Here is a 15686-nt window from a genome sequence, read left to right as displayed (position 1 = left end):
AGAAAGCACGTGCAGATTGGAGTTGAAATTGTTTGCCATGCATTTGTTAAAATATCTCTGGTTTCTAATTAAATTAGAGCTGTATAGAGCATGATTTCTTGCAAATGTAATATAACCCTGCTTGTATTAGATGTTTTTGCACTGGTAACATCAACCAAGACTTAGTTATTCTATTTCTGATTATTTTGCAATTATTATAATGTGCAAACTTTTATTTTCCTACAATAAAAATCAGATTTTCTTAAGTTAGGACTCTTTGGAGACTGTGAATGCTCTGTAATTACACTCCAGATTTTGTTTGGATGTGACCTTGTGCATTATTCCAAAATTTTGTTGTTTTTTCCTATTAGACTTTCAAAATTGTCTAAAACAAAATGGCAAGAATACTATGAGAATAGTGTAGTATAATACATAGAATAATTTCTCCCTTACAGTATCTCCAGATTCTATTCTACTTCTTGTAACATCAGTAGGTAAATATCAAAATATGACTACTATCATAGGTATGAAAGATTTGTTTCTAAATACTAAAATTTGAAAGGTGGCACTCTCCTACCATGAAAGCAATTTTTAAAATAAGGAGATATTATCTAGAATATTATGAGTAATGTATGTCAGTCAAAAGAAATGTAAGTCACAATTCTGTATACATATAAGTTCCCAAATGTACATATGCATGCACACAATAGAGAACTAAAAGAGAAATATATATTTTAATGTAATGTATAAAGTTCTTGCCAAGAATCACAAAATATTTAATTAGTTATGGCACAGGGTAACTCACAATAACAAAGAGCCTCTAGGTATAGGGACTAAATGAGATAGATTTTTTTTCTCTCTTGCCAATCATCCAGCATAGCTATTCCAGAGCTGGCAGGGTGACCATCAATCTCAGCATGTGCCTTTCACCAGTGGGTCCAACTTTTACCATTTTTATCCAGTAATAAAGGAGAGAACAATAAAGTACATTGTCCATTCCTTTTCAGTGAATAATCTACAAGCAGGATTTATTTATCACTTCCACTGACCCCTTAGTGGCCAAAATTTAGATAGGGAGCTACAAATGAGCCTGAAAAATGTAAGTTCTGTTTGATCAGTAATGTAATAAGCTAACATTCATTATGGAAGGGAGAAGAGGCATTCAGATATTTGTAGGAAGCTAATAGTCTCTGCTGTTGTGTTTCATGCACATTTTCTCTCCTGTTTCATGATCTTAGAAGCAAAAGTTATTCTACTTTGTGGGAAAAGAGGATAACCTGATTGGTTATCCATCTTTCCCCATGTGACTCATAATATTGCTTTTTGCTTCTAAAAGAAAATGTGAATTTTTGTGATACTTCCTAATAGATACACTTTAAATATTTCATCAACTCCTGAGGCAAATAATTAACCAAATACTCAATAAAGATCAGTGTCAAGTTTTAAAAGTTCTATCACTTTCATGTTTTATACTGTTTGACCAATAAATAGCTTGGATTCTAAGATAATACACATTCATTTAAAACGTCACCATGGCCAGCATTATACTTAACAGAGAAAAACTGAAACCATTCCCTCTAAAATCAGGAACCAGACAAGGATGCCCACTATCTCTACTCCTATTCAACATAGTACTGGAATTCCTAGCCAGAGCAATTAGGCAAGAAGAAGGAATAAAAGGAATACAAATAGGTAAAGAAACTGTCAAAATATCCCTATTTGCAGACAACATGATCCTATACCTTAAAGAACCAAAAAACTCTACTCAGAAGCTTGTAGACATCATCAATAGCTCTAGCAAGGTAGCAGGATATAAAATCAACATAGAAAAATCATTAGCATTTCTATACACTAACAATGAGCAAACTGAAAAAGAATGTATGAAAACAATTCCATTTACAATAGCCTCAAAAAAAATCAAATACCTAGGTGTAAACCTAACAAAAGATGTGAAAGACCTCTACAATGAAAACTATACGCTTCTGAAGAAAGAGATTGAGGAAGACTATAGAAAGTGGAGAGATCTCCCATGCTCATGGATTGGTAGAATCAACATAGTAAAAATGTCAATACTCCCAAAAGTAATCTACATGTTTAATGCAATTCCCATCAAAATTCCAATGGCATTCATTAAAGAGATTGAAAAATCTACTGTTAAATTTATATGGAAACACAAGAGGCCACAAATAGCCAAGGCAATACTCAGTCAAAAGAACAATGCAGGAGTTATCACAATACCTGACTTCAAACTATATTACAAAGCAATAACAATAAAAACAGCATGGTACTGGCACAAAAACAGACATGAAGACCAGTGGAACAGAATAGAGGACCCAGATATGAAGCCACACAACTATAACTGACTTGTCTTTGACAAAGGAGCTAAAAATATACGATGGAGAAATAGCAGCCTCTTCAACAAAAACTGCTGGGAAAACTGGTTAGCAGTCTGCAAAAAAGTGAAAAAAATCCATGTATATCACCCTATACCAAGATTAACTCAAAATGGATCAAGGATCTTAATATCAGACCTCAAACTCTAAAGTTGATACAGGAAAGAGTAGGAAATACACTGGAGTTATTAGGTATAGGTAAGAACTTTCTCAACGAAACCCCAGCAGCACAGCAACTAAGAGATAGCATAGATAAATGGGACCTCATAAAACTAAAAAGCTTCTGTTCATCAAAAGAAATGGTCTCTAAACTGAAGAGAACACCCACAGAGTGGGAGAAAATATTTGCCAACTATACATCAGACAAAGGACTGATAACCAGAATATACAGGGAACTTAAAAAACTAAATTCTCCCAAAACTAATGAACCAATAAAGAAATGGGCACGTGAACTAAACAGAACTTTCTCAAAAGAAGAAATTCAAATGGCCAAAAAACACATGAAAAAATGCTCACCATCCCTAGCAATAAAGGAAATGCAAATTAAAACCACGCTAAGATTCCACCTCACCCCTGTTAGAATAGCCATCATCAGCAACACCACCAGCAACAGGTGTTGGTGAGGATGTGGGGAAAAAGGAACCCTCATACACTGTTGGTGGGAATGTAAACTAGTACAACCACTCTGGAAAAAAATTTGGAGGCTACTTAAAAAGCTAGACATTGATCTACCATTTGATCCAGCAATACCACTCTTGGGGATATACCCAAAAGACTGTGACACAGGTTACTCCAGAGGCACCCGCACACCCATGTTTATTGCAGCACTATTCACAATAGCCAAGTTATGGAAACAGCCAAGATGCCCCACCACTGATGAGTGGATTAAGAAAATGTGGTATCTATACACAATGGAATTTTATGCAGCCATGAAGAAGAATGAAATGTTATCATTCGCTGGTAAATGGATGGAATTGGAGAACATCATTCTGAGTGAGGTTAGCCTGGCCCAAAAGACCAAAAATTGTATGTTCTCCCTCATATGTGGACATTAGATCAAGGGCAAACACAACAATGGGATTGGACTTTGAGCACATGATAAAAGCGAGAGCACACAAGGGAGGGGTGAGGTTAGGTAAGACACCTAAAAAACTAGCTAGCATTTGTTGCCCTTAACGCAGAGAAACTAAAGCAGATACCTTAAAAGCAACTGAGGCCAATAGGAAAAGGGGACCAGGAACTAGAGAAAAGGTGAGATCAAAAAGAATTAACCTAGAAGGTAACACACACGCACAGGAAATCAATGTGAGTCAATGCCCTGTATAGCTATCCTTATCTCAACCAGCAAAAACCCTTTTTCCTTCTTATTATTGCTTATACTCTCTCTACAACAAAATTAGAGATAAGGGCAAAATAGTTTCTGCTGGGTATTGAGGGGGTAGGGGGGAGAGGGAGGGGGCGGAGTGGGTGGTAAGGGAGGGGGTGGGGGCATGGGGGAGAAATGACCCAAGCCTTGTATGCACATATGAATAATAAAAGGAATAAGCAGTAAAAAGAAAAAAAAATGTCTCCATGTTCCAATAAATATTACTGCATAACTTTATCTTTTTCATCTTAATTCCTAATTCCTAAAGATTAAAAAAAAAAAGAAACATCCAGTAACTTTCCTCTTTACTCAAGAAAATTGATATATGGAACTATATTTCCTTTGCATTTTGAAGTGTATATGCCTGCTACATGTGTGACTCATATATATCTATTTACATAAGATAGGGTTACTCTCCACTCAGGGACAGGGAGAGTTTTTAGATAAAGCTAACTGCAATGCACTTTGGAAGAAGACTGATACAACTTTCTTTATTAAGCAAAAGAACAAGCAAATTGTTTTCAAATGATAAAATAAACTGCTTTTTAAAACTATGTGGCTATCTTAATCATGTTTCCAATGTTATCCTTTTATAGGCTGCAATAGGATCTGTGGCCTTGGATACAGCAAGATCACATGGAGACAAACAGTTAGAAGAATATGGAATGGATGTGTTGACAGTGGCATTTTTGGCCATCCTCATCACAGCTCCAATTGGAAGTCTACTTATTGGTTTACTGGGCCCCAGGCTTCTCCAGAAATCTGAACATCAAAATGAAGATGAAGCTCAAGGAGAGACTTCTGTGCACATTTAGAGGTGAAGAGAGAAAAAATGTTGAACGTAATTATTAGAAAGCTGTTACCAGAGGCTACTTTTATCAAGATAGATCGTGAAATATGTAGCATTGAAGTTTAAAATGTAATAGAACCAAAAAGTGTGGCTGTTCCTTTAAGTATTTTTTAGCCCTTGCCCATAGACATTGAAAAATAGTGTAATTGCTATTATGCAGAAACTACAGGTGCTAGGGAGCTGGTAGCAGGAGCATCAGTCAATCCAGAGGTTCAGTTTAGGTATAGTTGCCCAGAAAAAAAGGACCTTAACTGAGAGATGTTAGAACTTAGCCTGCAAAAGGAATGTGGGACAAAAGGATAATGCTATTAGTTGTCTGCCATGTCATTAGCAGCATTTTAAACAAGTAACATGCTTTAAATACCTATTAACTTACATAAAATACAGTTCAACTAAATAATTGAAAATGACCATAGCCCCAAAGAAGAGTTAGAATGGAAGTCAATAGAATATAGTCATGATTGAAGAGTTCATTAAGCCACTGCCAGTAAATAGTCTATTCCATTTTGCAAGGGCATGCAGAAAATTCTTTCCTCCTTTTCCTCACTGGACAGCCACCATCTAAATTAGGACTGTTGAATATGGAATTTTGACTTCCTCCATTGCATCTTCAAAATTTGTGCCAGTTACTGGAGACTCTTCATGGGAATTTATTGACTGCTAGACTATGTTGCTAGATAGGTAGTAAAGATGATGAGGTCAGAGTGAAAAAGGCTGACCACTCCACAGGGCTCACCAGGTGAAACCTCAGGTTTTTCACCATAGAAAGCCACTATTTTTGAGTGTTTTTGGGTTTTTTTTTTTTTTTTTTGCCTTTGGGGCTGGGGATCAAACCCAGGTTCTTACACATGCTAAGCAAGGATTCCATCACTGAACTACACAGCCCCATCCCAAAGGCTGCAACTCTTGAATCAGAATTAACTTGACCAAGTATTGATCAACCAAACTTACCCCACCACAGCCACAAATAGGAACAAATATTCTAATCTTTGAGTCTCTGTATATATATATTTCAGAACACATATAACTCTTTTTTTGGTTTGTTTACGTGTTTTTATCCTATTAATCGGATGCTTAGAGGTAGATTCCCTGTCTTGGTCATCTTTAAATTATCAGCATTTTGCACAGGAGATGAAACAGTAAGAATTTAATACACATTTACTGAATCATAGAGGGGATCCTTTTCTAGTAGCAGATAACTATTTGCCTCACAGCAGTTCAGATCCTAATTTGCTCAGACTATCTTAGCTTGGGTCTTTCTAACAAAATGCCATAAATCGACTGCCTTAAACAATGGAAACTTACTTCTGTTAGAGACTGGAAGTCCAAGATCAGAATGCCAGCCAAGTCAGACTCTAGTGAAGTCTCTTTTCTGGCTTGCCAATGATGACCACCTTCTCTTGAGTCCTTCCATGGCACAGAGAGCATCTAGTGTCTCTTCTTAAAGGGCACTTTAATAGCCCTACCCTCATGATTTTATTTAAACCTATTTACCTTCCCAAGTTCCATCACATATAAATTGGGGAATTCAACTTAATTCAGTTCATCACAAGTGTCATATTTCTAAGGACAGGGCTAAACAAACATTGTAAATTCTTATTCTTAAAATACATTTTTTCCTAGAGTTGGTGCTATTTATTCAACTCCCTTCTGAGAAGGATTTTTTTTCCTCCAAACAGACTGATTAGGTTTCAGCTTTTTATGTAATTGTCACATTCCACTATTTTTCTCTCTAATATTAACTCCAAATAACCTTAACCTTGATTGACCTTGGGCGTTCTCCATATTTCCTCAGCCATACATTTACAAATGATCTCATCCATTACATTATTTTTAAAAATACCATCGATTATTTTTGTCTGATTATGAATTATACACTTTCATTGCAGTAAATCGAGAACACAGAAAAGTACAAGAAAGAAAATTAAAATTACTCTAAGCATAAACACCCATTTAATTTTGATCCTTTTAAATTTTACTTCTGTAGTTTGGGGGTTTCTTATTTTCAGAACAATATTTTATCATCTACCAAATTAGCTGAGTAAATGTATTGGATTTTTGTGAAGATATATAAACAATTTTTGTTATATTTAATGAATGCTGAGACTTCAAAAATCACTTATTCAAATATTCATCTTAAGGAATATTTGTCTTAACAAATCCTTGACTTTGTAACATGTATGTTTTAAAATCCATTCATACCCTCAGTCACAATATGCTTACTTCATACATACCATGTGCCAGGCATTGGAGTAGGTATTATGGACTACAATGATGAACCACATATCCAGTGGCTCTATTTTTAGTGGAACTTGAATTCTGAAGAGAGATTGACACCGTGGCAACACAAATATTAACAAGACATGTTTCTTGCCTTCAAGAACCTGATAAGGAAATATAACATATATACAAATAGCTATAATAGAAATGAATAACTCAAAACTTGTTCTAAGTGGGAAAATTGAGGAGAATGTCTTCAAGAAAATAATATTCAAACTGGACCCTCTAGAGTGGAGAGGATTTGGATAAGTGGGAGTAAGGGATGGGAACAACAAGATGGGCAGCTAGCATATTAGCAAAGTTTGAAAATAGTAAAGCCTGGAGAACAGTGATTGGTATTTGGACTGACAGAAAATTAATGAGATATGTAACTATAAAAGTAAGTTGGCCCTGAACTCATACTAAATAAGTGGCCAAGTTTTTATTAAAATGTATTCAGAGGTTCTACTAATGTAGAAGATATTTTTAAAACCATTATAAAGCCAGGTATGGTGGTACACACCTGTAATGCCAACACTCAGGAGGCTGAGCAAGAGGATCATGAGTTTGAGGCTGTACAGCAAAACCCTGTCAAGAAAACAAAAACAAAACACAATCCTATTTTTATGTCAAATACGGTGGAGGAAAAACATCATGAGTAGGGTTCTCCATGTTCCTTGAAAGTTTTTGCCCTCTTTGGCATTGCAGCAAATTTAATTGATTTAATTGTTTTAAATTACATTATATACAAGAAAAGGTATCCTATGTATAAAATTTTTAAACCATTGTTAAATTTTCATTATGTTATCTTTTAAAACATGAAGGACATTGTTTTTCAAGTATTGTTGAACATTGTATTTCCATATAAATCATTTATGTAGTTCTCTGTATAAGTGGGAATTGCTTCATGACATTTGCAAACAAGAAATAGTCACATTTTTAAACACATTTGACTAACTTAAATCTAATCTGAGTCCTCTGGCCTAGTGAGTATTCCAAACTCCATTTGTTGATGTGCCCTTTGTCTTCTGTATACAGACCTTAACGTGTTTAAATCTCCAGGAGTCCATTGCTCTAGAAAACAGCTGTGCTCTGAAGACCATCAGACTCTTAGCTAAGGTCCACCTTTTCCAGCTCCTACCCAGGGGTAGTTTGGTTCTCCTCCCAGTATCCTTTGCAATCTGCTTTTCCCATGAAGGCAAGATATTTCCTTAAATCTATTATGAAGATCCTGTCTATTCTCCTAAAACAAGGGACAAAATAACTTTCAACCTTTGATGAAATATCCACATCATACTGAAGGTCGGAAACCATTACAATAAATAGATAAGCTTTAATTGTTACTCAAGAAAGCGTTGCAATTTGAATCAGACCCTGTATTAGTCATACTAATTAGTCAGACTAATTAGTGATACTGTGAAAAATACCTGAGACAATCAATTTGTAAGGAGGAAAGATTTATTTAGGCTCATGGTTTCAGACTTTTCAGTTCATGATCAGTTGGCTGCATTGCTTTGGGGCCTATGATAAGGTAGAACAACATGGTAGGGAGCATGTGGTACAGCAAAGCTGCTCACCTCATGGCCAAGAATCAAAAAAGAGAAAAGGAGGCTAGCTCCCACATCCCTCCCAATGACCTTTCCTCCACTAGGCCTCATCTCCTAAGGGTTCCACTAGTTCCCAATAGCACCACAGGCTGGAGACTAAACCTTTAGTATATAGGCCTTTGGGGAAAGTTTAAGGTCCAAACCATAACATCTTAAATGATGATTAAGAGAAAGAACACTTTTGGTAAACAAAATGGCTTTAGAAAATACACTGAGGCAAAATGGGATCTACTGTTCAGTAGGAAAAGTCAGAAGTAAAGCTAGATGAAAAAGGGTGGTTTGTCTTTCTAAAAATTTGGGCTTTCCCCAATGACAGCTGTTTTTGTTTGTTTTTAATCTATTTTAGGAAGCCTGGGGATTCCATTAGAAGAACTTGATGGACCTTCCTTGGGACCCAAAACCTAAAGCTTCTAGGTCCACCAAAATCAGAGCAGTTCTGCTTTCATTTGTTTCATGTAAAAATTTCCACATAAGATTTCATAAGTAAAAAATAAAGGTTTTATACCGGTAACAGTATATCAGTTGTTTCCTTTGTACCAAGATCTGTCCCAGACACTTGCCATGTCTCATTTACTGTCACACCATCATCACCACATCCTTTAAAGCATGCATTTACCTAGATTCAGTAGCTAGAAAGTCACAGCGCTGGACCTGAACCCAGGTGGTCTTGACTTCCACAGCCTCTCTCCCCTCTCCCCTCTCCTCTTTCTGTTTTAACCCATTGGAGTATGTTTAAGCTGATTTCAGGGAAAACATAATCAGAGTTTTGACAAGTTATTTCTGGCACCTACAGCTCCTGGCTCTGCTTCTTGGCTAAAATTCCTAATGATGTCAACTTTGTCCCTGGACTTTTACAACCGATAGATCACCGTTCAGAGATGTCGAAAAGAAGGGGTTGAATAAACACAAATCACACCAGCGAGAACCGTGGACCGCAGATGTTTCACCTTTGCAATAGACGCAACCATGACGTCACTCAGAGGCGCTGCGGTCCTGCCCCACCACTGGCGGCCCCGCCCATCTACCGCCAGAGGCCCCGCCCATCTCCCCCCCCCCCGAGGTCCCTTCTACCGCCAGAGGCCCCGCCCATCTCCCCCCGGAGGTCCCACCCCACCGTCGTAGGCCCCGCCCCTTTGCGGCTTGGCCCCAGTTTCCGGCGCAGAGGTGGCTCACTGGTGGCCCTGCCTCCTGGAGCTTGGCGCGCGGCTTAAGTGACGGTTGCTGGGCGCCCGGGCCAGCGAGAATTGCTAAGGAAATTGTAGGTATGCCCATTTTTCTCGACGGTACCTTCCCAGACTCTTGGACCCTGTGTCCTGCGGTTATTTCCCTTTCTGTAACCTCAGGAACGCCTTTCGCCGCCACTGCAGTTGCAGAGTTCCTTTCCCAGACGCTGGGGAACGGTCACAGACCTTTTCCGTTCTCTCCCTTTCTTTACTCTCTCCACGCACATCTCTGTTTTTTCCTTTCCTCCTCTGTTTCTTTCTCTCATCTTACAGGCACTTTCAAAAGAAGAGGTCAAGATTGACTGGAAAATTATCCTTCTTAGGCACAAGCTGTTACACAAATGTTCAGTCTCTACAAGTGAAACACACACACACACGCACACGTCTATTCCTGCTGTGCGTGTAGCACAGCACTGTAGACATGCACTGAAGATCCATGCTTTTGCTAGGCAGGCGCTCTACCACTGAGCCACTCCATCCCAATGATCCATGCTTTTGAAGGATTAAGGACAGTTGTACATGATTCAAGAGGCCCCTGACAGTGCTCTGTGAGTGTATAGACCCTATGAAAGATCAGATTGGGCAATTAGCCCTGCTTGCACCTAGGGAGGCCACAACCCACAGTCCTGATTGCCATAGGGGTAAGCAGAATTGTTATTTATGCAACAAAAATTTGGAAAATTTACTCATTACTTTCGCACGTGGGAAATTCACCATTTTTGTCGCTATGTGCCTATGAAAAGGACATTCTGTATTGCCTTCTGTGATTACCAGAATTTATACTGTCGTTTTTCAGTTGATTCTTGTTATAAGCACTACCAGACAAAAAAAAAAGACAGGTGCAGTAAGAGTAATAGATGAAGGAACTTCTCCTTTTGTGTATTATTTTCATGCTCATTCTGTGTATATGCTTCTGTGAGATAGCTTGCAAAACCCTATTTTACTGGGATTGAACAGTACCTGGAGCATAATATAATATACATTCAGTAAATATTTCTTGATGAAATGCATTCCCTTAACCACGCTAAGTCTGGCAGTAGTAAGTCCACAAATATGAGTCAAATAGAGAAATCTATTTGCTTAGGAATGGTACATCTATCAAATGTTTTTACAGAATCTGACTTTTCCAGGCATTGTTTGAGGCATTGCAAATACAATCTAAGAAGGACTAGCAAAGTATATGGAGCTTATATTCTAGTAAAGGAAGATGGGAAATAAGTAAACTATATGTGAACAAGGAGCTTTGGATAGTGTTTAAGTGTGGTGAAGAAGTAAAACTGTGTGAAGTGAAAGAGACTGGGTAGGAGTTTCTTTAGATTGCTTGGTCAGGAGAATCCTTTCAGAAGAGTTGGAATTTGTGCCAAACCTCAGTGATACTAAAAAAAGCAGCCATAGAAATATTTAGGACCAGAGTATTACAGTTGCAAAAGCCCTACAGTAGGAAAGATCTTAACCTTTGTAGAGGCCATAATAAAAACCGCTATACCTGGTATATAGAAAAAGTGGTACAAGATGAGCTTGGAGAGATAGGTAGGGGCCAAGTCATGTAGGAGTTTGAATAAGCTATTTACCCGTGGAATAAGTTGGAATTTATTTAAACTATGTTGAGAAACCAGTAGTGAGTTTTGTGAGAGGGAGTAATATGATCTGCTTTACATTGTACAAAGGTTTGTTCTGCAGTGAATAGATCATAAGGTATGGGGAGCAAGATTTGAAGAAGACGATTGCACAAATCCAAAAAGCAGTGACAGAAATTTGGGATAAACTGGCAAGATGTATTTTGCAGGCAGAGTCTAGAGATTTTTTGATGTTTTGAATATTGGGAGAAGAAATAAGAAAAGTCACTCCTAGCTATTAGATTTTTGTCTTGGGCTTGAATAGGTGGTTGTGCTGTTTACCAAATTTGGGAAAAACAAAAACCTAGGGAAGAAAAGTTTTATTTTGCTTACCTTAATTTTTATATGCTTATTAGAAATCTAAGAAGTGCTGAGTCTTGAGTTCTATACAGAGGACAAGGGATCAAAGATTCAGAATTAGGAGTCACAAATATGTAGAAAAAAACTACCTAGGACAAGTGTCCCTCTAGAGAACATTCCAATGATTAGAGGAAAAGGAGTGAGCAAAGCAGATGAGTCAATAGGCACTGAAGCAGGAAGAAAACATGAAATGTGATGACATAAAAATTTGAGTGGGATTTTGTTGTTTGTATTTTTAAAATTTTTTTGGCAGTACTGGAGGATTGAACTTGAGGCTTTGTACTGCATGCACTTGCTAGGCAGGTGCTCTACCATTTGAGCCACTCCACCGGCTGAAAAGTTTAAACAACAAAACATGGTCAATGGTAAAGTAAAATAAAGATATCTTTCTTTTTTCAGTGCTGGAGACTAAGCTCAGGGCTTTGTACTTGCTAGGTAAGTGCTTTTCCACTGAGCTAAATCCCTGACTATAAAATAAAGAGATCTTTATTGGAATTTTGAAATATATAGCAGCTATGTGCTTTGACAAGTACAAAGAAAAGACGATGTGTGAAAATATATGTGTATGCCAGGCGTGGTGGCACTTGTCTGTAGTTTCAACACTTGGGAGGCTAAGGAAAGAGGATCATGAGTTCAAGGCCAGCCTGGACTATATAATGAGACCCTGTCTTTAAAAAAATAGTGGACATAGCACTATAGACATCTCAAGATATTTTACTGTGGAGAACTGAGAAGTGGAGATAGTAGAAGGGTTCTTAAAGATTGGGATCTTGTTTCTACTTCCTATGTAGCTGGGATGCCAGTCACATACCACCATGCTCAGCTGTTAGTAGAGATGGGGTCTCAGTAACTTTTTTCCCAGGCTGGCCTTAAATGGTGAACCTCAAGTGGTAGAGCACCTGCCTAGCAAACATGAGGCCCTGAGTTCAAACCCCAGTACTGCTCTTCCCACAAAAATTGGTGGCCTGTTTTTTAAAACTTGATCCATACTTACAGAGTTTAGACTTTCATAGGCTTATGCTTCCGTCTTGTCAGTTTAGTACTTTAATATGTACTTGTAATTTTTTGCTTGTTTTTCTTTGTGTTTTTAACTATTTTCTATTAATATGTATCTATTAAAATACAAAAGTCTACTCCTCAAATGATGAAGGGAAAATGAAAGATAAAATCTAGAGATCTTGTTGCCTTACAGAGTTAGGATGACCAGTAGTAGGAATCTATATTCACTCTGATAACAACAACAATAATAATAATAGCATTTTGGATAGCCCTTTATTTTTTTCTGCTATACTTTTATTTCATCTCATTTGATTTGTAACTGCTTTTTTCAGATAAGGAAGTTGAGGCTCAGAGAGGTTAAGGGGCTTGACGAAGGACATATACCTAGTAAGTGGCAAAATTATTAGCCACCGTGTTCTGACTCCTGAGTCCCATGCTTTTCACTGTAGTAGTTTGCCTCTGCTTTTAAATGGATAGAATGGATATACCAAAATGATATCAAAGAAAAATTCTGCTTAGTATAAAGTAACTGCTGGTTATAGGCCTCTGACAATGTAAAAAATATTTTGTATATTCTTAAAATCCAACAGTTAGGGATGGAGGGAGAATGGCTCAGTAGTAGAGCCCTTGCATAGCATTCATAAGGCCCTGGATTTGATCCCCAGCACAGAAAAGGTTTTTCTATAGTGAACAAGACTAAATATTTATCCACTATCTGTGTTAGGTAATTCAAAGAACTCAGACTGATTATGAAATCAGCTGGGGGTTAATTTGGTAGAGAAATAGATAGGAACATGAGTCACAATGAAGCATTTCTTAGACCTTTTACGTATGCCAGATGAGCTTCTACAGTACTCTGGTGTACATTATATAGTGGGTTCTCAATGAACATTTGTCATATAGAAGAATGATGATATTTAAGCAATTACAATGGACTGGATGTTATAAAGGGTGGGTGCTATGATAAGGAGACTTATGAAGGAAGTGTCAGAAAAAACTAGAAGAAATAACTTCAAGACTGATGGAGACTTAGCTGGGCAAAAAGCAGGTTATTAGTATAGGAAGACAGTATACAGAATGTGTAAAGTTTTAGAGATGTGAATCATAGCAAATGTGAAGAGTTGAAATTTAGTAAAGAATGAGAAGGAAGCTAGGGACAAGTTTAGGACATTGGAGTTTAAGGTGAGTTGAAGGAGTCTGAGATTTTTCTTCTATAGCAAACCATTGAATATTAATCAGGGAGTTGTCATAGTCAACCATTTAAGCAGATTATTCTTGTGGAAATTACATTGAGGGAAAATAATACTGGATGTGGGAAGAACAGTTGGAGTACCATTGCATTATTTAAGAAAAAAATGGTGTGACCTGACCCCCAGCAGTGGCAGTCTTATCTAGGAAAGTGGACATTTAAAAATGTTTAGTAGCTTATATTAACATGATTTAGTAGTTAGCTAAAAATTGGTAGGGAAGAAGGGGGTAGAAAGAATGACTTTTCAGTTTCTAATTTGGGCAACTAGGTAGATGCTGCCTTCTTTCTCTGAGGAAGGAATAGATTTGGTGGGGAAAAATCTTGAGTTCAGTTGTGCATATTCTGAGCTTAGAAAGATTGTAAGATAAGTAGTGATATAGTAGTTAGAATCTCAAGAAATCCCTAGACAAACACATCAACATATGAGTTATAATTGGAGCCACAGGAGTAGAATTGCTTCAAGAATTATAGAGAGAGCAAGAAGAGTATGGTATAGGGAAGAATTCTGAGGAACCCCAATATTTAAGGGATGAATAGAGTAAAGAAGCCAGTAATGAACGCCAAGAAAGGGTAACCACAGAGGTAGGAAAAGGGTAGAACAAGTGACATCAAGTGAGAGAGTTTAGAAGGGGAAGTTGACCTCCAGTTTTGTGGGGAGGTATACAGAAAGCTTTATTTAGCACGACTCTCAACCAATGGGTATCATTTACAAAGAAGAGAGGTAGTGGGAAGGTTTTGTATTCCAACCAAATAAAGGAGAACAAATAAACACATGGCAAGTCTCATTTATAGTTGCTACTGAACTTTGTATGCCCAGCCTAGAACCTTTAATTATTTTTTTATTCTTCTATTTTTTATTTAATTAATTTATTTTGGTTTTCTATATAGCCTAGGCTGGCTACACCATCTTGCTCTTCCCAGAGGACTGGGATGACAGATGTGCACCACCCCCCTGCCTGAAACTTCAGTTCCTATGTATCTAATTATTAATGATACTACGAAATGTAATTGGCATTTCTTAAATATACAGAAAGAAGAAATGAAGAATAAAGTATTTAGTTAAGCCACAAGGTAAATCATCTGTATTTAGAAGACTTGAGTCGATCATGAATTTCTGCTGAATGATCTGTATAGTCACTAGGTGTCACTATTGTACAACATTGCTCTAAAAGGATAAACCCATAGCAAAACAAACACACCAAAGACAAATTGTTTATATTAAGTGATGTGCATTTATACAAACGTGGTATTTGTTTATGAAGTGAAGTTCTCAAGCAGCATGTATTCAGATATTCTCACCTTGTTTCTTAGGTCCTTTGGAGAATAGAATCATAAACTGATAAAGTCCTTAAATCATCTAAGATTCTCCCCACCCCGTTTTATAGGTTTGGAACTGAGCTGCCAAGAGGTCAAGTGACAAGAAATTTAGTCACTACAATGTAGCAAATGAAAAGTGGAGAGTTTAGATTGCCCAATTATTTTCTCTATGTCCATTATTAGTATATATAACCAAACAAACATTCTAATAAAACAAAGTGAAAACAGAACTTCTTAACCCATCAAATTTCTCACTTCTTTAAAAGCAGAGAATGATGATAAACTGTATATACTTAAAAAATTTTGAATAACACAGCTTTTGCTTTAAGTTGTGTGCACAAACATCTCAATCTCCACGATAGCAAGATATGTACACATGTATGTACAATCCAAAAAGGGATTTCAAGAAACTTACTGAAATAAATATAGCAAAAAATAAAACAAAAAAGCAAAGTGGTCATAAATGTA

General features: G+C 37.1%; 2 protein-coding genes across 5 annotated transcripts in view; both read left to right on the top strand.

Moving 5' to 3' along the window:
• The window catches only part of LOC109697671 (sodium/hydrogen exchanger 9B2), a 47189-nt gene extending 38233 nt beyond the window's left edge, over positions 1 to 8956 (top strand). For both annotated transcript variants that reach the window (XM_074041463.1, XM_074041464.1), the window contains exons 12-13: positions 4335 to 4555; positions 8801 to 8956. In XM_074041463.1, the coding sequence (XP_073897564.1) occupies positions 4335 to 4553 (219 nt within the window). In that variant the 3' untranslated portion in view covers positions 4554 to 4555; positions 8801 to 8956. The remainder of the gene's footprint in view (positions 1 to 4334; positions 4556 to 8800) is intronic.
• Positions 8957 to 9598: 642 nt separating this feature from the next.
• Slc9b1 (solute carrier family 9 member B1) overlaps positions 9599 to 15686 on the top strand; it is a 75424-nt gene continuing 69336 nt past the window's right edge. The window contains exon 1 of one of the 3 annotated variants that reach the window (XM_074041451.1): positions 9599 to 9712. The gene's annotated coding sequence lies outside the window, so the exon portion shown is untranslated. Of the gene's footprint in view, positions 9717 to 15686 lie in introns of all 3 variants that reach the window. The other 2 variants (XM_074041450.1, XM_074041449.1) reach the window with 2 other exon arrangements.

Source organism: Castor canadensis, chromosome 9 (genome assembly GCF_047511655.1).
Source record: "Castor canadensis chromosome 9, mCasCan1.hap1v2, whole genome shotgun sequence".
In the NCBI taxonomy this organism is placed as follows: Eukaryota; Metazoa; Chordata; class Mammalia; order Rodentia; family Castoridae; genus Castor; species Castor canadensis.
This window is presented reverse-complemented; position numbering and strand designations above follow the sequence as displayed.